At 37.4% G+C, this 22677-nt stretch overlaps 1 protein-coding gene across 2 annotated transcripts in view; it reads left to right on the top strand.

Annotated features, from left to right (window-relative positions):
* Positions 1 to 22677, top strand: part of UBE3D (ubiquitin protein ligase E3D) — a 71775-nt gene that overhangs the window by 17518 nt on the left and 31580 nt on the right. Inside the window, exon 8 of one of the 2 annotated variants that reach the window (XM_065730962.1) lies at positions 1058 to 1227. The exons of the other annotated variant lie outside the window; for it this stretch is intronic. Coding sequence (XP_065587034.1) covers positions 1058 to 1227 — 170 coding nt within the window. The remainder of the gene's footprint in view (positions 1 to 1057; positions 1228 to 22677) is intronic. 2 annotated transcript variants of the gene reach the window in all.

Raw genomic sequence — 22677 nt, 5'->3', positions numbered from 1 at the left:
CATTATGAATAAATTTTAAACTTTATCTTTGTTTGAAAGTTCTTAGTGGACTTAACATCAAAGGCGTTTGGTTCAGCAGGCACTGTTTTTTGTGTAAAGTGGTAGAAAGAAAGGAAAGATTGTATATTGTCTATAGAGTGGTTGAAAGCTCACATGAAAATCTGAATGCTGTGCTAGCCACAAATAACATGTATAATCTGCCTTAAGTCAGTGCACTCAGCTTAGAGAGAGGGCTTCTTAAAAAGGAAGTCTTAATTTCAAAATTAAGAAACGCATTTTTAATTAAAGCTAATTGTGGTGGTAGTGGCCTTTGTGTATGGCATTTCTTTTTCATCCCCATTTTCTCCAACATCTTCAGTGTGTGGCTTAAAGCACTATCTGTAATGATCCTAGCTTAGTGAGGTGTATTTTTGCAGTTCGGTTTATGAATGTGTACTTTGAGTTACCAGAATGAAACTGACAGACAGCCACTTGCTAAGTGAAGTGCAGTTTCTTGTCATCGTTTATGTGTGTAGGCTAAATTGATTGTCCTCTCTTAAAACTTCACATCTGTCATTATTCATGAAACTTTCACTGTGATTCTGAGCTTTGATCTCTGGTAAGCTGTGGCTGTCATGTTCAATTATGGCATGTATCCTGTTACCAGTGGCTCTTTCCCTCACTGAGCATTTTATATACCTACTACCAGCCTTACCTTAGACCATGTTAATTGCTGTTTTTTTCACTGTATTTCTCAGCTCTGTCTAGTCATAACTATAAGTTTTGTAAAATTCCTTACTTTTTTGCACTTTCAGTGAGCAGTCTTTCAGTTCCCTGCCTGTAGCATGCAGTCATTCAAAATCATGCTCTACTAGTGAGAAGGAGATCGTAATAGTAGATGACTGTATTAACTCCTCATTTTCTTCTCTAGGGCCTGTGATGTGTAATATCGAAAGTAAAATGTCATTTTGTTGTTTTTTAACACTTCCTTAGGAGTTGTCATCATGTCAGGTTAGTGTCAACTAACCTGTGTAAAGAGTGTCATCTGAAGTAAAATAAATTATTTCTTTATTTATAGATATGGCTTCTAAATTCTGACACATTACTGGTGGAGTCCTTAGGAAGTTCCTCCTCCCAAAGTCTTTTAACACTGTTTGGAGATTATTTCATGCCTAGCTCTGGACCACTGGGGATGTGGAGTGCTGTCAAAGTACTCTACCAGCCATGCATTAAAAACAGGAATAAGGAGTAAGTATAGCATTTTCTGACCTCAGATTGTGGTTTTTGAATCATTTTGCTTTTCAGGTCAGAAATGTTGCTTTGAAATCCATTGGACAGTCCAGTAATCTCAGTGGTGTATGTACCTTTTCAAAATTGTTTGTTTTACTCTTTTTTTTCTTATTGGTAACTAACTGAAATAATAGTTTGGTTTTCCCTCAGAGAACATCTAGTAGTTAAATTTTTGCGGCACAGTATTAATAAGTAGACAAGAGAGTAATGTTGTTCTTACTGGCACGCATATAAATGATATAAAGTTATCTCCTTTACATGGAAGAGTAATGTACTTTTCATTTATTCAATTTTTTTTCCCCTTTTAAACTCACTGTGTTCTTCGAGAGCTTGGTCTTTTTTCCAGCTCTATTCATGGGTGCTGAAAAGATTGTGGTGCCATGAATTCCAAGAAGTAGGAATGAGGTCTGTCCACACTGTTTCAGACATGATGCTCTGTGTCTGTAGCTCAGGACAGTGTAATTGAGGGAGGATGGAAAATTGAAGGAAGTTGAGCATGGACTGCTCCTTGAATGATGTTTGAGTTTAGCAGGATCTTCCTCTTTGCCTTCAATTTCTGTATTTTATATGAAAATCCAGTCTCATCTGTCAGTATACTTATGGGAGTAATCCTCTCTGTGATGCCTCAGAAAAGAAATTGAGCATTTTTGGTACAGCCAAAGCCAAGAGGGTGCAGCTGGGTCGTTCATCGTTTAGCAAATTTTGCCTGCTTTTTCCAACTTCAGTTATGCTTTGCTTTGTAAGAGATAGAGTTGTGTACAGGTCTGGAATGCCTTCTTAACCCAAGTTGCATTTGCTAATGCAGATGTTTTCTAGTGTGTCACAAATTAGTGTTAAAATTATCTCTGTTTATATGGACAATGTGTTTAACAGTGCCACTGTTAAAATACATTTCTTGTAACCTAGAAGAGTATGAATAACGCCATGCAGTAAATCAAAGGCCTCTACTTTTTGCATTACTTATTCTCAATGGAAAAGTCCTTTTCAGATGATTCAGAAGTCCATTGAGATAACAAATTAGCCTGAGTACGTATAACTGTAACATGTATTGAAGCTAATGGTGGCATTATCTCAAACACAAATGAGGCCTTTGCCAGCAGGAGCAGGGAGGTGATCATCCCCCTGTACTCAGCTCTGGTACGGCCGCACCTCGAGTACTGTGTTCAGTTTTGGGCCCCTCACTACAAGAAGGACATTGAGGCCCTGGAGCGTGTTCAGAGAAGGGCAACAAAACTGGTGAGGGGCCTGGAGCACAAGTCTTATGAGGAGCGGCTGAGGGAGCTGGGATTGTTCAGTCTGGAGAAGAGGAGGCTCAGAGGAGACCTTATTGCACTCTACCACTTCCTGAAGGGGGGTTGTGGTGAGGAGGGGGTGGGCCTCTTCTCCCTGATAAATAACGACAGGACGAGAGGGAATGGCCACAAGTTATGCCGGGGAAGATTTAGATTAGACCTGAGGAAGCATTTCTTTTCTGAAAGAGTGGTCAGGCACTGGAATGGCCTGCCTAGGGAGGTGGTTGAGGCACCATCCCTAGCGCTGTTCAAGAAGCGTTTAGATGAGGTGCTAAAGGATTTGATTTAGTAGTTGGGTAGAGATAGTGATAGGAGGATGGTTGGACTAGATGATCTTATAGGTCCTTTCCAACCTTATGAACTTATGAACTTAAGAGAAGGGGAATGAGAAGAGAGAAAGAAGGTGGTTAAGTTGAATGTCATACCAACCCTTTTTATGTTTCCAAGTCTGCTAGAGACCTTCAGAAAAATTTTATTACAACAAGCTTTGAAAATACATTATGACAAATGTCCAATCTAATGTGTTAAAGCATTTAACTGTTAGAAAGCAAAGATATGAGAATATTGATTAAACAGTGACTCCAGTGTTTGCAGGTCATAGAAAATGATTGCTAACACAGTTTCATGCTTTTAGTTCTACAGGAATAAACAGACAGCAATGTTTTTGAGTAAAATATTTTGTGTAAATAGTGGTTTGGTGTTTCTATTTTAAACTTTCCTTTACGTTTTTTGAAATTAGATGAGAAAAGATATGTGGATATGTTTAAGAAAAGGTGTTTCCTCAGGATTCAGTGAGTACACCGCTAATATATAGGCCAAGAGCTCAGAAAGCAAAAATCTTTGCCTTGCATAGACAAGGAAATGTGCATACACATCATGCACATTTAAATGTTTTCATAGAAGAAAAGTACACCTTACAAGAATGCGATGCATGATAATGAATACTCCCAAGTTTATCCATTTTAATTTTTGAACAGACTCCAGTATTGAGTAGGTGAAATGAACTTTCTAACATAGGGAGAAAATTTAAAATATTCAACATTTAAATAAACAGGTGATACTATAGAACAAACTATTACTGTTGGTCATATAAGAAAAAGGATCACCTTTATGTATGGAGTAGCTTCAGATGGTGGCACTGAGAAATCTCTGTGATTTTGGTCTAAATGTTATTTAGCAAGAAAAAAAATTATCTTGAATATTTACCTTCATATTGCTTATTGTTAGAAGGGAGGATATTAGAAAATTCACTACTTGCTCTTAAAGATGCTCAGTTTACCACTGAAGTCATAGTGAATGGTAACTTACAGTTTTGCTTTTCAAATTTTAGCAATCACAGAGAAGATTCAATTACCTGAAGACACATGTATCTCAATTTATGTAGAAGTAATTAAAAGTCACATCTATTTAGTCACTTACCCTGCATTCAGAAATGTTTTTCTCAAATAGTATTCTCAGCAGCAAAATTTTACTATGTGACTGTATTTGGTTCTTCTGTTTTCACTGGAAGGCTGGTTACAGTTCACTTGTTTCTGAAGATTACCTTGTATTTGTCTTTGGAACTTGATAGTGAACCTGAGGTACCATTCAGGTTTTAATTCTCCTCTAGCAGTAACTGTCCTTGGCTTAAAATGTAAAAACAGAAAAGAAAGGACCAAAGACATTTACTGTAATTCCTTTCTCTCAAGCATGTTGGGAGCTTTTGTATGTTTTGGTGTAAGCATGATATAAGAAATGAAAGCAGTCAGTTTAATACTGCTGTTAATACTACTGTTTAATACCCAATCATCCCTGACCTTCTTGGATGCTTGTTTCCCAAACTGTTTGATATTTAAGTACATCGTTGTCATTTCTTCCATTTAATGATTTTTAAAAGGCAGAAGAAAATTGCAGATGTCCCTACAGGTTTCTGTACAAGTTGTTATTAACTGTGCTAATTCATTCTTATACCAAAGATAATGTGCTGGAGTGATCTTGCTTAGTGCTGTCGAACATTTTGCTTGTGTGGTAGCACAGAGTGCTTTATGGAACAGGATCATTTGGCTTGTTTATGATGATGGAATGAGTGTGTATAGGTTTGAAAGAATTGTTTTGTTTCAGTCTATGTCAGTATTGCCTCTAAGTGTCAGATCACTGAATCCCAGTATGGTTGAGGTTGGAAAGGGACCTGTGGAAGCCATCTGGCCCAGCACTCTGCTCAAGCATGGACAGCTGCATAGCATGGATGACTGGGTTGCTACACCCCAAATTTCCTGTGTGGGAAAACTACTTTGGAAGGTCGTGTTCCCTGCTTGCACTGACTGCCTAGAGGATTTGAACATCACCTTTAAAAAAAAAACTGCATACAGTTAAGAATTACTGAGTAAAGAAAACATGACTTTTAAATTTGAACATAGTCATCAAGTGTATCTGAATTAGTGTGATTAAACCTGGTTTATTTCCTGTAATGTTAACTCAAAATAATATATTAAAATTGCACATCAGATGTGGGTGTGCAGTTGAAGTTGCACTGATTCATAGGCACCAGCAGCAGTATGTTTTCTTTTGCACAGTGTTGACTTTAGTCTTTAGTGTCTACTGATTTGATTAAAGGTTTGGGGATTTTTTGTCTCATGTTTCTGTTGTGGTACTTGGAAGAAGAAAATTGAGGTATAAAATATGTAAATCAGATGTTGGAGGTGATTTTTTTATAAGATTAAAATATATGAATGGCTTAGATGGACCAACTAGTTTTCAAATAACTTGGACAGACACTAAGTAAATTCACCTGCTCACTGTGGAAAGGTAGGGAGGGTTGTGTTCTTTGACAGGCAACTTCTGCTGAGCTATTGATCTTCTTTTTCTGTGGAAGGATCACAGCTCCCAGTTCTGCTCTTACCAAAATAAATACAAGATTTTGGCCTTTGAAATGGAAGAACAGAAATAATTCGAACTGATACGATGAGTCTGATTCTACATTCATCAGTTTACTTGAGATAGTGCCTTGATGCACAATAAGACTGAAGTCTGTGCATTGAATAGTAATGTAAACAGAGGAGAGGAGAAAGTATAAAAAATAATGCCGCTTGTTTAATGCAGTGTGCTTGCATTTAGTTCTCAAATATTTCTTTCAAGAATACTGAACAAAATGTCTGATATCTTGAATAACAATTCAGGTACCCCACTCCAACAGTAATTATAATACTTAAATTACTTATTTCTGCACACGCATCTACCCTTGAAGTACTACAAAGGTTTTGGAGCCCATGGTCTGTTCTAAGGGATTAGAGTATTGTTCTGAGCTTCATGTTGCCTGTGAATGAAAGAAGCATGTCTTTTTGTTCCATTCTCTAGGATAGTGGCTGAGATAGTGAATAGAACAGAGCTGAGGACATATCTTGTGGAGCCTTGGCAATGAATTATTAACAGCTGTGCTCTGGGTATCTTTTTCCAACAAGCTGTGTATGTTAGAAGAGCATTCAGCAGCTAATAAGGCAGAGTGAAGTTAAGACATGGGTGAATATATCCAGACATGCTATTTATAGTGTAGCCCTTGGCATTTTTCCTTGCGGAGCCCTATTCTGATCTTTCTGAGGATTGCCTTTTAAGTGTTGTACTGACGTAACCTTTGCATCTTGCTCCTTCAGCTATTAAACAGTGCTAGAAATGTCTCCTTTGTGTGATAGTGTGAGACCTGAGTAGATTTGCCAACAGTTAGGTTCCAGCCCTTATGGGACCTATATAAGAAGTCTCTCTACAACAAATTAGTTGAAAGTATATGCAATGCAGAGGAACTGTCATTTCTTAGTGAAGGACGTGTATTTTCTGCTCTGTTCTTAGTGAGATATTTATTGGTGCCTGCCACTCTTCTCTCAGCAAGGCTCCTTTTCTCCACCTACAAATCTGCTGTGCAGACAGGAGAGGTCTTCCTTTCAAGTAATGGGTTCTTGGCAAATAAGAGGCTATACAACCAACCTTGACAGTTGGGAGTGATAACATTATATGCTGTTGGAGTGAGAGTGTTGTGAAAATGCATGAAGAAAATTAGGTCACGCAGCAATTTGACTGTAGTTGGTCTCGGAAAATATTTGTGAAAGTACAGTTAGAGGAAATTACACTTCTCCTTTTATAGTAGTGTACTAGGCAAAGCTTTATTTGTCAAAAAGTTAATGATAGCTTTTTATTTCTTACATGCATCCAGAGTCTCTTTGCATGGTTTATAGATTTTACGGAAGCCTTATCCTAGGTAAGAATTTGTTGCTTAGCATTTCAGAGTTGAAAAGCAACTTCCAGAAATTGTTTGCTTGTTTATTGTTATTAGCTGTAGAGGGATAGAATAAGATAGAAAAAATGAGTTCATGGATCAGAACTTTTTTTTAGTTCTAGTGCTTTTGATACAGTTTTTAATTACGTCAGAGTCTGTATATAATACATCTGGTATTGATGGATTGCAGAATATCAAATAGTTTATTTGCCCCCAAAGTGGTTTTCATTCTGTATATGATTTTATAGTAGTTTGCTTATTAAAGAACCATAATGTTCTAATTCCAGTCTGAAGTTTCTAAAATTCCACAGTATGTCACTGATTCTTACCTGTCTGAAATAGAAAGTCTTTTCCTAACGTTTCAGTAACTTCGTTAGAAACTATGCAGGGAGCATGCAGACTCAGAACCACTGTTCTCTGGTTTCTTTATAGTGACTTTTGTAGTATAAGAAGCTTATTGTGCTATCTCTGGAATGATTAAGTGGGTGTGTTTGCAGACAGACTGTGAAGGTTCTGTTTTATTTCGGGGTTTTTTTTCCTTTTCTGTTCTCTTCTTGGACTCTTTCATGGCATCAAGAAAACTGACACTGCAAATGGTGTTTGCCTTAAAAGAGCTGACTGAGCAGAGCTTTTTGAAAGATGTGATCTGATGACAGCCAAGGGTTTGGGGACAGAAAAGAAACATACTCTTTAGAATTCAAGGGAGGTGTATATGGGAGCTATAAACTGGTGAACCGTGGAGGAAGGGAAGGGATGATAGTGCTTGTTGGGTTTTTGTTTGTTTTTGTAGCTAGAGATTGTTCTTGAGAGGAAAGATCTGTTCTTCTGTACTGTTGACATCCTTTTCCCATCTCTAGGAAAAGATGCGTGTAAGTATTGAAGTATAACTCTCAGTAGAAGCATCCTGACCCTTGATATTGAAACTAGACCTACCACGTGCAACATCCTTCTATGGTTGTTACTGAAAATTTTACTTCTTGATTTGAAGCACAGGTATATCTTCCTGACTCCTTGAAGCTGTCATGTTTTTGTTGTCTAATCTTTCAAATTCATAGTAGTCTTAAAAGTACTAACTGAATTAGAGAAAATAAGAAGTTCAGAGAAAGATATTGCAGTAAAGCATTTGTCTAAAAAATGAGGTCTTAGATATTTTTTTCCTCAAATTTTGCTGACATTCTGGTTGGGCTCGTTACCTAGGGCACCTTTTGGCTCAGTTATTGAAATTTAGCACTGAAGTCAGAGAATGTAGGATTCTGGCTAGTTACTGTTTTCTTTTTATAAAGATGGCTTTTTCAGTCCTGATTCACCTGTGTGTGAAAACTTGATGAATAGTTTGCCTTTCTTGTTGCACAGCATAAAAAATGCTTATGTTTCACTACTCATCTTGCATGATAGTGCTGTTGAACTGTGCATTAGAAGTGATAAATGCTGTATCCACAGTAAATGGTAATGTACAAAGAAGAAATTGAATGTAAATACAATTTCTGAGTTACTTCTTGGGTTCTGATTTCTTAGGAAAAAAGAATTAAGATTTTCTGTCATATTTAATATGCTTTTTGATTTGTGATTCTGTAATATGATAGGGGAAAATACAATTCAGGCATATATTATTATTTTCCTTATTAGTATTTATATTTTTTACCAAAACACTAATTCAATAAAGAAGTAATTCTTATATCTCTCTCATTCATATCACAATTGTTCAGCTCGTTTAGTAATACCAAAATTTGTGATGAGAGAACTGATGAGTTTGGAGAAATCTGTGATTAAAAGTGGCAAGGCAATATGAAACTGATACAAAATGTATGCTTTGAAACAGCTGCATTGTCAAGTAGTTAATTCCACTTTTATGAGACCATAAGAGTATAAGAAATTCCGTGCTGGGCGAAATCAGTGTTCCCTCTATCCTTTCTCTGAGATCAGTAGGTATTATTTAGCATGTGAGCCTCAGGACATTCTTGTACTACTCAGTTTATGTCATTGTTTTATTAAGAATGTTAAGGGAATACAGCCCTGCCTGTTTCCTTTAGTATCTGTTCATGCATCTTAGGACCATCTTTTGTATAAACTTTCTGACCTTAATGGTGCTCTCTGCCTCTACAGTCTCTTAAAACAGCAAGTTCCAGATTTTCACTACTGCTGTAGAGTACTCTTTTTAATTGTTTTAAATTGATCTCCTGCTAGTTTCACTGATTTGCCTCTGGATCTGGGACTGGGGGGATTTGGTGAACAAAATTCTGTATTTATGCTGGTAAAACAGACATGGGTATCCTAAACTTTATACTGGTACTGTATCATGCAGGGTTCTTGTTGGTTATATTTAGATTTACTGTCCAGTTTGCAACGTCACATCTATGCAAGTCCTATTCTAAGATGTGTATCTCTAGCATGTTAACTTTGATTTTCATCTAACACAACAGTGTTAGGCAACACTTTTTAGAAAGTGAGGTAGCCTTAATGTCATAGTGATGATACATTGAAAATACTTTTATGGTTGTAGGTCAAACTATAGCAGCTTTTCAGTTACACAGTTAGAATTTGCTTCTGATGGACTTAGGAGGACTATTGGGTTTACTTAGAAACTATAAATACTTAATTCCAATAATATCTTTTAAATGACAGAATCCATTTCAGCAGGAAGGAATCCCATAATGAAACAACTTTTTCATTCCATAATGAAAAAGGAAAACTTACGGAAGTGCCTTGGGCAGATTGCAGACAAACCTCAAAACATGATTTAGTGAATTTTGAAGTCCTGAGCTGTTTTAAAATAATCAGTATTCACTGTTTCTAGTATATTTCTCCACAACAGGCTGTGTAAACTAACAATACTTAGGTTAATTAAATGATTTAAGCTGGTAATTTTACTTGAAATACTTTGTATACCAGCAAGGCAAAAGCAGATTGGGAGCATATGACTCAAGACCTTAGAAAGTTAATTTGTGAAGTTGCTCTGAGTATTGCTTCTTGTTTGCTGAATGTGTGTGGAACCAATACTGCTTCTGGTTGCTTGTTTTGAATGCTCTGGCATTAAGGATAAACAGAATGAGGAGTTCTTGTGCTTTTCCTCTGAATACTGGTTTTAAACTATAAATGAGATTATATGTATGACTAATAGGCATAATAATTGATAGTGCTGTGGATAAGAATGGGTGAGGAATGTACTATTTCAGGCAATAAAGCTGATGAAGAGTTTTAGATTTTCAGTCAATTATATTGCTGCATTACAGTCAGATAGTTGCTGAAGGCAGAACTGGTAGATCTACTCAGGAGTCATATTGACTGTACCCATCCATTTCCCTTGTTTGTGGATAAAAAGTATTACATTTGATCTACGTTCTTACCAGCATGTGTGCTCTTACCAGTACTTTAGCCTTCAAATTTCTCCATACTTCACAGTGATAGGAATAGATTATGATTTTTAGTGTCCTCTGTATTCTTGGAGGCAGCAATACAGAAATCACTGAGTGCTCCTGTGGGTTGTGATTTTGCTGGCTTTCCTTGGGAAGGCAAAATTGTACAGGCTCTCATTAAGGACTGCTCTTCAGGAAGATGACTGCAACCATTTGTTTCAACTGGGCACCCATGTCTCCAGTGCACAAACTTGGACTTTTAAATTCATACTGATCAGTTCTGTTGGCACTGATCAAAGCTGTGGCATAGTATCAGTAGCAGAGTTGGTTGGAAGTTGATTTTTAAACTGAGCACAATTTTTCTTTTCCTGGTAGAAGCTGATTTTTTTTAAATCCTCCAAAATAGTTTTATTTCAATGTGGAAACGTTGCTGAGGTGCATCAGACATTGTAGCTGCACTTTACTGTGTATTTTTTATCTTTTTGGCTAACTTCCCAATTGTCCTGTGTACTTCACAAAGCAGTAAGACTGAACAATATGTCGTATTTCTTCTTTGTCCAAAGTTGATATTTCTTAATGGGAACAACTGTATGACCTACAGAGAAAACTGTTAAAATGTTTCTATATGTTTTTTACGCTATTTTTTCCAGATGTTGAACTTCCTTCAGAAGTTGGGGAGTATTTTTTTTAATTTGGGGAAATTAAAAAGAGAATCCGCAGTGATTTTGACTGGTTGGAATTAATGCTGGTATTGTGAAGGTCCCTCATCTGAAAAAGAGGGTTAAACATTACTAGAAGACAAGCCTTCTGATATTTAATAATTCAGTGCATTTTAAGCCTAATATAATAAAGGGACCTTTACTTGTTGTAGTCACACCTGAAAATGTGTTTGTTGTTAGTTCCTGTTTCCAGCTGTTTGCATATTATTGCTGCGAAGTTATATTCCACTGTTGTATCTCAAGCAGCAGTGGCTGCATGTCATTAATAATATTAAGGCCTGTAAGTTTTGGAGCATATCATGATGACTAAGAAATGCGAACTCAGATTGTTTTATTGAAGATGGATTTTTTTTTCCTTTCTGAAACTGTTGAAACTCAGTGGCTTTTGTAAAAGGAAAGAAGTTAATGAGAAACTGTTTTGGTCTCCCAGCACAGCAATTCTGCAGATGCTTTTAGCACCTCTGCAGTTCTTCCTTATGAGTGGGACAACTGAATTTTATTCAGTTATCCAACTGTTTTGTTTTTTTTATCATCAGTTACTTATGATGCACGTATTTACTCAGCAGATTGCTGAAAATGAAGTAGCAATGGGTACTAAATAGTAAAAAATGTTCATTGATTGGCTTCAGAAGAAACTGGAGAGAACAGACTGATGTAGTTGATTATGAAGAAGTTGAGCTGAGGATTGGAAGACTTCTAATAGCAGAGCAGTGGGGTTCCTGCAAGGCTTTTCAGTAGGAATAGTTTCCAGGAAACATAACTGCTTTTAAGATGCAGCTCCAAAGGAAGATAAGGAGAGATTCTTTACTAGGGAGTGACACAACAGGGCAAGGAGTAACAGTTGTGAACTGAGAGGTGGAGTGATGCAGGTGGTATGTTAGGAAGAAATTCTTTACTCAGAGGGTGGTGAGACACTGGAACACGCTGCCCAGAGACCTGTGGGTACTCCATCCCTGGAGGCAGTCAAGGTCGGGTTGGATGTGGCCTTGGGCAACCCAATCTTGTGGCTTGTGTCCACAGGGGGGGTGAACACAATAATAAACAATAATTGTGTAATAAAATTGCAAAAATGAGTAGTTTGGCACAGTTTCTTTTCTTTCAAAGAAATAAGCTTGCTGGTTTGGAGGTACCTTCTAGTTCAGTGCTCAAGCTCTGTCACAGACCTACCAAAAGACTTCCCAGCTCTCCTTCATTTTGCCCTCTCTTCAGAGTGACAGGTTACCACTATCTTGACTGGTCTCATGTTCAACTGTATGGATTATTTCTCTACCTAATTAATTTCATTTGCAAAGGGTTTTTAGTACTTTATCTGCAGCTGCATTACTTCTGCTGTTGCATCACTTCTTTGAATGAGCCAATCTACTCGAAGGGGTTCTATTTTCACTGTACTGGTGGCAGTGAATTAGTCCTTCTATGCCTTCTTTACTTTTCACCAAACCTGCATTTTGCTCTTTCTGTAACATTAAGTTCCATTTCAGCACTCACTTAGATTTAGTCTTCCATTTAAATACCCTTTCTTTCTGTTTTTTTTTGCTTCCAGTGCCACTCTTGTACATGTCCAGATCTCAGCTGCCATGCTTCCTTTCCTGTTCTTCATGTTTCTAATCTGAGACTAGACTTCTTTGTTCTTACTCTATTTATTTTTTATTTATTTTAAGAAAGCTCATGCCATGTAAATGTAGTGGGGACTCCAGCAGTATGGCTATGGACTGTACTGACACTGTTAAAATCTCTGAGGTAATGAATGGTGAAAGCTTCTGAGTGGTTGAAAGATAAAACTTCAGAATTAGTTCTGAGGAAATAAAGCCTAAACAAAATGAGAGGCAGTTTTGTGAAGGGTTGGATGTTTTTATGGAGAAGTACTTCCATGCATGTAAGAAAACTGACCTGTCTGAGGATAGGGAAAAGGGTCTAGTGGAATGTTCTAGATTTGCAGTTGGTTTTAAGGATTATTTTTAGGAAAGGAGATGGTGTGCTTGATTTTATTGTACTGCTGATTTTATTTATTTAGGATTTAATAGCTTTTTAAATTTGACTTGTAGCTGCATGTAATATTTTATGCCAGCATTGTTTCCTAGCCTGCATAGAGGAGGCATCTGCACAGATTTTGCCATAGTCACATCAATGAGCAAAGAAAACGATGATACTAGTAAACCGTTCCAGGGAATTAATAGTTTCAGTGGGAAGGGGAAAGTATGGCATATGGGAAGTTTTAACTGCAGTAATTAGACATTTTATTGGCAGAGGTGTGGACTGAATGAGTGGAAATAATAAGTTTTGCTATTTGGAATTTCTCGGGATCGACTGATTCTGTGATTTGTGGTGTTCCTTACTTTGCTGCAGGTTCTTGTAATTACATTGTGAAATACTGAATTTGCTTCTCTTCTGAAGTCAGTACAATGGGGAAAAAATAGAATAACTTCAGAGCAACAAGCTGAGAGCATTCTGTGAACAGTGATTACAGCATTTATTTCTACAGCAGTTTAACTTCTCCCTTTGGATTCAGACATAATGTTCTGGAGTTTCTGTTATTTGTGTATACTTTATACGGAATATAAGCAGCACTGTGGAAATGATTTAATTTTACCCAAAGGTTTAAAAATCAGAGGCCAGGAAACATTTTAATCTTTATATTGTTCTGAAAATCCATTTTAACTTCAGAAATGGCCTCCTGCTTGGTATAATAGGTCTTAAAAAGAGAATTAAGGTTTATGGAGCATATGCAAATGTTCATGTGGCACAGTTAGTATGAATAACCGGCATGAGAACATCAAGGAAAGTGCTTTAATGCTGTGGCTGTGGAACCCAGGGGTTTAGTTAGGTACAGGGCAAGAACAACGCTGTGCTGTCACTGATTATACACAGCATTGTTCCTTCAACCTTGATTTGATTTTTTTTTTAATAACTTTTCTTTGCCACTTGCCTGGTTGATTATTCTGAGAAAATAATTGTTATTCTTTCTTACTAGTTTAGAGACACAAATGAATACCTGAAATCAGTGCTGTTAGGATAGGATATTAAAGGCTCTGTATGTGTGCTCCTAAATGCTGGTGTTATGGTTACTGCTTGGTCTGATGGTGAGGAGGAGCAGTGCAATTGGAGAGGCCTGGTGGGAAATACTTGCACCTAACGTGAGTACAGTTCACACCATTTGACTGGGAGATTGAACAGAGTCAACTCTGTCTTGTTAAGTGATAGGTCAAGTGAAAGCTCTGTGGCTTATGGTCCTTAGTCTCTAATGCCTTGCTTCCCTGATCTTCCCTGGTGACTATCAGTAACGTGTTACTGGAAGGGGATGGGTACCACATTACTCACTGGGTTTGCAGCCTGCCCATGAAGCTGCTCCTCTCCCTCCACCGACTAGATGAGGAACTTGGCAGTCTCACTTCAGCCAACTGTGCTCTTCATTCACAGTTTCAGCTTGGATTGGCTGCTGAGGTCACTGTATGAGCTGTTGGTCCTGCCTTTGCAGTATGGATGTTAGAGCCACCTGGCAGTTGAATCCTCAACTGCTGCAGCTTATAACATATGGTTGAAAGAAAATTTTTGCCAGTTTTCTGTTGCTTAAAGACAACGTGCCATAAGCCTTGTCAGTTTAGGAAACAAGAGATGAACAGTTTAGATATCCAGGCAGGGTCACCAGCTGGAGACTGTCTCCATCAGCTATCCCATCCCTGCTCAGACAAGTTGCTGGTTGCCTAAGACTGTGTGGTTTAAATATCTCCTAGTGCACACAGTGCACAGAACCAACAGGTTACTGGCTTTATAGTGTTTAAACTTCGGTTCTGCATGCTTTCTATTTTCAGCTTTAACAGTAATTTTTTGAAACAATTAATCATTACTTAATAAACCTGTGCTCGTTTATCATAATTGCACCTGTAAATCTATTTCTAATGGCTGTACACATGAATTTCAGTAGTCCCTTCTCTGAGACCATATTAGTCAGCATGAGCTCAGACTGATACGTAGACTTTTTTTTTCCCAGACTCACAAGGAAGTGTAAAAAATTTATGATCTTGCTTTAACAAGGTCCACTGAGATTTGGGCTTATTTATCTAAGTCCTTACTAAAGACAAAAACTTTTCTATGTTTAGCAAAGCAAAGCTTCTTTTCAGATGGTACAATGCACATTAAAAATGCCAAGGATTTGGTAAAAGTGGAGCTGAAAACATGGAGAAAATGAAGTATGAAGGTTCTTTCCTGTATGTCCCTTTGTCCTAAAGCTAAAGTTACTATTAAGCATTGGTATAAAAAGAAAAACGTGGTGACAGCACCTCTTGAATTTTAAGGCCATTTCACTATGGTAGGAACCAGCAGCGGGGAAACTTCTGTCTTTGTTAAAAGAGAACTAACTACTTGCCATGCTGAAGAAGAGACCAGAAGATGCAAAAGATATGCCTCATTCTGTAGGAAGAGAATTCATTTTCCTGTACAATTAATGTGATTCCCTAGCCTTATTTTTCAGCACTCAAATCTCTACTGTTTGTGAAATAATTTTTTACTCATGTGTTACATTTTTTGGGACCTCAGTTTTGCATCCCCCTACTCCTCCTAGGAAGCTATAAAAAGAGAATGTAGTGGACTGAAGGATCTGGACAGGCTGTTTATTAGGTTTGTAGACCTTTTCATACTGAATTAATTAAAAAAAAATAGTATTCTATCTATCTTTGCATGGTAGCTTTTGGTATTTGATTGCCTGTATTAAGGTTCCACATCTTACATATTGCAAAATAATTCTCACATACTAAATGCGATATTTGTACACAGAGGGACCCTTGTATTTGTGATCTGATAGTTGACACCACGTCTTTCATTTCTGCAGTATGCAGTCTCATTTTGATTGTTTTTTAAATGAAGGTTCTATTTTCATGAAGAGTTGTTAAAACACCTATGGAATTTGAGAATTTGAATGTTTTGTTGTTACAGGCTGTCTTTTTTATGTCATTTGTTCTGGCACATGCTTTTGATACTCCATATAATGTAATGTGGCACCAGTCTGGCTTTTAGCAGTAGGTCAATAGCATGCTGCTCTGTAAACTCCAAATCCATCCCAAGCACAGTAGGCTACAGTTATTGACATACATTAGGGAAATAAAGCACAATCTGTTGTAATTTAGATTAGGTGTATCCCAGGAAGGAGACAAGAGGTGCTAAAGATGAAGTATATTAAGGGATGTGCAAAGTTATCCCTTTGTTCTGAGCTGTAGACATATCTGTGACTACAACTGAGAAAACTTCAGTCTGCAGTTATAGTAGAACTGTTGCTAGTCTAGGTGGTGATAACCACTGGTACTGCCATCCTCCAGTATGATAAATTGTTCATTAGAACTGATGTGGCTACAGCAATCTGTATTTTTATTGTTTTCAGCAAAATTACTTGTGTTCTCACCACCTGCGTTACAGTAAGGTGTCCTAAAACTGCAGCTTAAAGCCTTAACACGACCATTAAACTGAAGCAGCACATTCTAAAGCTTTGGCCATGCAGTTTTTACGGGAGCAATTTGCTGCTTCTTTTAAGAGGGACCGCACTGCTGTGCTGCTGAGAAGTCTGCAATTACATTGTACTCTGGAGCTATGCCAGTAGTTCTGCATAATGTGGGTGTTCAAGTGCAGTCACGACAGACTTCAGCTAACACCCAGAAAGAACTAAGCTCCCACACTTTCTTGTTCTGTGTTTGTTTGTTTGTTTTTTAATGAGAAACTCTGTTTAACAAACTTGTACTTTGAAGAGTTCTGCTCTGAGAACAAGGTGTATGAGGAGTGGCTGAGGTGCCCGAGTTTGTTCAGCCCAGCAGAGAGGAACTGAGGGGAGCCCTCGTGGTGGCTGCAGCTCCTCACGGGGAGCAGAGGGGCAGAGCTGAGCAACAGGACCTGAGGGAATGGCATGGAGCTGTGTCATGGGAGGGTCAGGTAGGGGCTGGGGGAAGGTCCTGCACCAGAGGTTGGCGTGGGCATGGAACAGGCTGCCCAGAGCAGGGCACAGCCCCAAGCTGCTGGAGTTCAAGGCATGTTTGGACAGTGCTCTCAGTCATAGGGTTTGAATGCTGGGTGGTGTGTGGAGCTGGGACTTAAATTTGTTCCTTGTGGGTTCCTTCCAACCTCAGATTGTTCTAGTCTAGCCTCTATACATTTGAGCATCAGAAGTCCTGCAGGAGCTTTGTTTTCTCCATGAGCTTGTATTTTTTTTTTTTTTTACAGTCAGATGCTCTGTTGAAAGGTAGATCTGGTGAAATTTGTTTGTAGCTTGGGCTTCTACAGCTTCAGCTGTTACCATAAACTTTTGATCTTGCAGAATAATGAAGAATTTCCTCATATGAAGTTACTGATAAGGATTGACTCTGTGGATACAGGTGCTGTTGCTGTACCTTTATGCACTCTGGTTTTGCTGGTAGGACATGTTATAGGAAGTAGCCATCAGGCTTGGATTTTTTGTCTCCAAGATAAGTTCTGTCAAAATTAAAATTCCCTTTTCTGCTTATTCTCTGATCAACCTATTTTTGCTTACCTGATGCTAAGGCTCAATAAAGATAATAATGTCATAGGTGGACTTACTGACCATCTGTGTGTACTATGAGAACTGTCATGAATTTTAAGTTTAGTGTATTTTCAAGTATTCATGGTCCCACGCATCTATGAATCCCATGGAACATAAGTCTGCCTTATGATTGATGCTTGATCTAGCTTTTCAAATCATTTAATTATTGTGAATCTGGAGCATAAAGGTGACAGGGCAGGAGAACACCTGCTAGCTCTTCACTGTGATATTTAAGCATAATTTCAGAGATTCTTGCAGCTGAAATTCTGTTTGTGTTTTGCAGATACTGTACAATTAGTGCTGTTTTACAGTGAAATGAAAATATTCTGTGGGTGATAGAATTTGCAATGGAAAATTAATGCTTTGTAAATTGTCTAGCTGCCAGCTGGAAGAGGGAAGACAATGTAAAAAAAAGCAATTGGCACCCAAAAACCTTTACTTTGGAGGACTGTGCTAAGCATTGCTTTGAAAAGGCATGCTCCAAGGCAAGTTACTCCTGGACAGGATTTAAATCTAACGATTTATTTCCATGCAGAAAGATAGCCTTCAGATGAATAATCTACTTGTAAATAACCGTATCTATGTTGGCACAGTGTACTAATGCGGTTTGGTTTTGTTTTTGTCCTTTTCCACTTTGAGAAAAATAAGAATTGAATTCTGTGAGCTGAACGTAATCCTCATTTGTGCTATTAACGTTTTTATTTAACAGCACCAAAACCATCATAGTTACATATAAGTAAATAATGGTTAATTCAGTGTAATAAAAATGTGCAAAACAGAAGAGAATTTGATATGCACATTACAGGTTATGGTGGGCAGCTTTTACTTTTCTCTCTGACTTTCCTTAAATAATGTAAAATAATCAAAGCACATTGAGAAGTATTAAAGTAATTTAAAATACAGAAATAGAATGCGGTTCAGATTCTTACGCAGTTGTCTCATGCAAACAAAGCCATTTAATATCTGTCTTTCAGTGTACTTTTTAGCATTAGGTACTTAATCTGTGCTACATATTGGAGTTACAAATGAGAAAATTACAGGTGTAACATTTGTGGGATCAAATAGCATAATTATATTTCAAATGCCCTTTGAATTAGTACAAGAACGTTTGATATTTCTTATACCAGCCATTTTGAGAAATACTATGGCAATGGGCAGATGGTACTCTGAGATTAAATTTGAATTTGCATTGCAAGCTTTTCTTATTAGTATGAAAAACTTGTCTCTTTCAAATGGTAACACACTGATAGTTTAAGGAGAGCTTATGTAGGATAGGATATTTTAAGCCTTTTTTTTCCTTTTAAACTATGGATTTCTAGCTAACTTCTTACCCACATCCAAGAATACATGATTACTCAGTTTAATATAGAATACAGAAGTTTTCTGTTAAGGTGTCCTTTCTCTATAGTGGTGCACTCGAAAAAATAAATAAGGTTCAGAGCTTAGAGATGGAGTTAGAATGCTTTTCTAGTTGACCACTGTTGTCCATTGCACTAAGTATAAAAAAAAACAACTTCTCATGTGGGTTCCTGGATTATTGCTGTATGTCCTCTTACTTCCCCTGATATGTTCCACTGCTCTCGCTCATCCCCATGTAAGGATACCCCTGGGATACATTTTTTTTGTTGCCTTGTCACTTTTGAGAGATTTAATATCTGTTAATTTGGGATACCATGCAACTAATGAAGATCCTAGGGAACGTCTGCTCAAAAAATCACTTGACACTCTCAGCTGTTGAAGGAGAAAAGGAAACTACATTTGAACAAGACTGCAGATGTTGTTTTAAGTGGTTTGGTTCTGTAAAGTGCCTTGGTTCTGTAAAGAAATTTTTCCAAAGGAATGTATTGTAGGCTTTGAAAGTGCTGCACTTCTTACTGTTCCGTATTATTTAAATTTTGGCAAGAGCTTAGAAGCTAATGAGCATGCATTGATTTTTGTCATTTTTAGATCATTGCAAAGATAATTAGAAGTATAAATAACTTAGCCTCCTGGTATATTAAGTATATAGTCATCAACCATAATTTAGAATTGTTTTTAGATTAAATCATTTTTACAAATAGTTGTTTAATTTAGCAAGTTTGTCCCTGGGTTCAATAAAGTCATCTGTCATTTACATCAGAGCTGCAGCTTTTGGAAAGGACAACTTTAACAGCATTCAGTGAACCCTGAGAGTCAGGACTGAGCCTCCGTGAGCTTTTATGTTACATTCTTCAGCATGGGTTTTATTTAACAAAGCACTGAAGCCATAGCTACCTTGTAGTCATCTCCTTTGAGTGTTTCACAATATTTGGAGGCCTAAATGTATGGCATATTTACTTAGATAGTAAATAATCAGGTGGACTCTGTGAAATTAGCCTAGTGCCCTGGCATTGAGTAGTTCTCTGAGTAAGTGCTTTTTCATTTTCCATTTTTGATCTCTGTAGAGACTACCCAAAGTTAATCTATTAGAAGTAGTTTGCTAAATAAGAGACTGGGATAGGGTTGCTCTGGAAAGTAAAAAAGGACTTACCTGTTCCTCTTCAAACGCAAGCTATTTCATATTTTGATAAGACTGTTGCATTTTAAAGTGAATGTCATGCGCAGTGGAAGATGGTTACTTTTGATAAATAACCTTGGTATTAGTGAAAGATGCAGAAGCTCAACTTTTTCTGGAAAAAAGCAATCTGCTTGAGGCATCTTGTCCAATTTTCAAAAAAAAATCTCAGATTCCAAGATCTCAGAAAGATTCCAGTCATTTTTTAATGACTTGTAAATATACATCAGGATTTTTCTTGTTTCAGTGTTTTGCCTTGAATGTGTCTGTATTTTTCTCTGAAGACTTAAGACTTTATGAGTGGGCTCCTTGACCTGAATGGTAACTGGGTTTAGAAATGTTATTCATTATTTTGGTGTCTTAAACATTGCTTTTAAGGACGTTTTCTCATCTTATTCTGTCTTACGTAGGCATGGAGCAATTACATAATGATCATTGTAGAAGTGCCCAATGAATCAAATTTATGCATCTGAGAACATTGTGATCAATTACCTTTGTTGGTGAAGTAACTATTTTTTCATTAGTCTTATCTGAATACACATCTTCAAGTTTTGCTCATCTCTGCTTTTAGAATTAGTTATTTGAAATTCAGAAAATGTTTGCTGATATTTTTTTTTCTTTTTAAAGAGAGGCAAATTTCACATTTATCACCTAAACAGCTTTGCAAATATTCTGACACTTGATTGCTGTTTTTTTTTTTAATGTCTTGCTCATGGTGCTATAGTTTTATTTTCCTGGCTGTATTGCTTTGACTGATAATGATATCATGATCTAAACTTTTCCTTCACACATCTTGTTCCTTGTAGAAAGTATTGATAAGGACAGGGGGAAGGATAGTCTCAGACTTTCATCTATATTTTTTGTTTTCTGTATTCCAGTTTGGCATTTTAGCACATTGCACATAGTTATTTCATATCAACATCTAACATAATAGCTAAATACATTATCCCTTCAGTAGAATTTTACTCTGTTCAATTTCTGTGCTGCTTTTAGCTCTGAAATGTCTGCTTGAAGCATATTAAATGCTTTGATTAGCTGTGATCATGTCTTACTCAAAATGAAAGTCACATGAACATCTTATGTTTTAATGTTATTACCTTTCTATGGACTGTATTGATGTAGGTCTTGTAGTTGAAACAGAGTGAGTTTGAGATGCCACTTTAATCTGTAAGGACAGCATCTCAGGTTTGGATTAACGCTGCAAAGAGCTCTGATTCTTGCCCTTGTGGGGCAATGTCATTATCACCAACCCTTCTTCATAGAATCATTTGCGTGGGAAGGGGCCTTTAAGAAGGCTATCATCTAGTCCAACGCCCCTGCAATGAACAGGGACAGGAATTTTGGTGTCTGTGAGATCACTGGCAGGCAAAACTGAATGATTATAACTTACAGAGGGTGGATTTAATGTGATGTGGCAAAAAAAAAAATTATCTCCAAAAGTGCATGTTTGGCCCAGCTTGCTTTCTCTCATGAGAAGCTTAGAAGAAAGAATTCACAGCTGAAAAAAGATGGAAGGAAGGGAAGAAAGCATGCACATACTCAGTCCAACCTGTATCCAATTTTACCATGAGCCCATTTGAATCCTTCTGGTGTCATCTTCATCCTTAGCTCTCTCCAAAACTCTATCTCTGACAATTTGCTCCATCTTAATGCCAGAACTGTCTCTTAACAATTTACCCCATCTTAATGTCAAATTCAATTACTCAGTTTCTAAAATTAGGAGAGCAAAACACAATTTTGGATCCATGGCTAAGGAACTTTGAGCCAACTCAAATTGCTGGAAATTGGGGTTGGTCTGGTGTGAGTTTTCCTCCATGGGTTCTCACTCCCCTGAGGAGCAGTTAACCAATGTGGCTCATTCAGTAAATAGAAAGCAAATAGTTTCTCCAGCACTGGAAGGGAGACAGTTCTCTTTGTACAGAAGGATTCCCTGAAGCTAAGATGAATAAATAGGGTTTGTTTTGTTTTTGTTTTAAGTAGATGTTTTTCTCCGTCCTCTACGGTGAAGATTGTAGAAAAATACTTCCCATGAGTCATAGGGGTAAAGAAGAACAAAGAGAGCTCATCTAACAAAGCACAAACTTACCACAAACTCTTGCATTAGATGCTGCTAAAGGACAAGTCATAAAGACTATTTCATAACATGAGCATTCCTGGAGCAGTAAGTGCTAGGACACACATGGTTTGTTTGTAATGAGGGAACACACTGGAATCATTTCAGGAAATGCTCGTAATTTAGCTATTAATAAACAAAAATTAAATCTAATTGGGATAGATGTCTTTATAGCAACAGTCCTTCCCTCAGCTAAGTCAACAGACTCAAAATGCCCTAATGCAGCATCAGTGCTGTACCAGTTGAGCTTCAGTATGAGGAGGCAGCCCTCAAAAAATCTTTAAGTCAAAAACTAAAAATAGAATCAGGGTAGTGAATTAGGTTGTAATGTTTTCAGTATGACCTGGAGTTCTGAAAAGTTTCTTTACAGAGAAGGTGTTGATCTGTGGAAACACCTCTCTACGCCCCAGTACCTTATCATAATGTCACCTCTGGTCTCCAAACACTCTTAACTGTTTGTGGGTTCCTGCACGCTGCTTTGTTTAGACTTGCTGATTTGTGAAAAACTGAAAGCCTTTCAGTTTTGCTAGATTTACCTAAATTTGCTTGTATCACCAGACAAGTTTGTCAAAAATGTCGAGCCAAGGTCACAGTAGGGATTACCAAGGTAAATTTCTAAT

Source organism: Cyrtonyx montezumae, unplaced genomic scaffold (assembly GCF_038088225.1).
Source record: "Cyrtonyx montezumae isolate F1298 unplaced genomic scaffold, pur_monq_1.0 scaffold_13, whole genome shotgun sequence".
Taxonomy (NCBI): Eukaryota; Metazoa; Chordata; class Aves; order Galliformes; family Odontophoridae; genus Cyrtonyx; species Cyrtonyx montezumae.
Note: the sequence above shows the minus strand (reverse complement) of the source record. Positions and strands in the feature narration are given on the sequence as shown.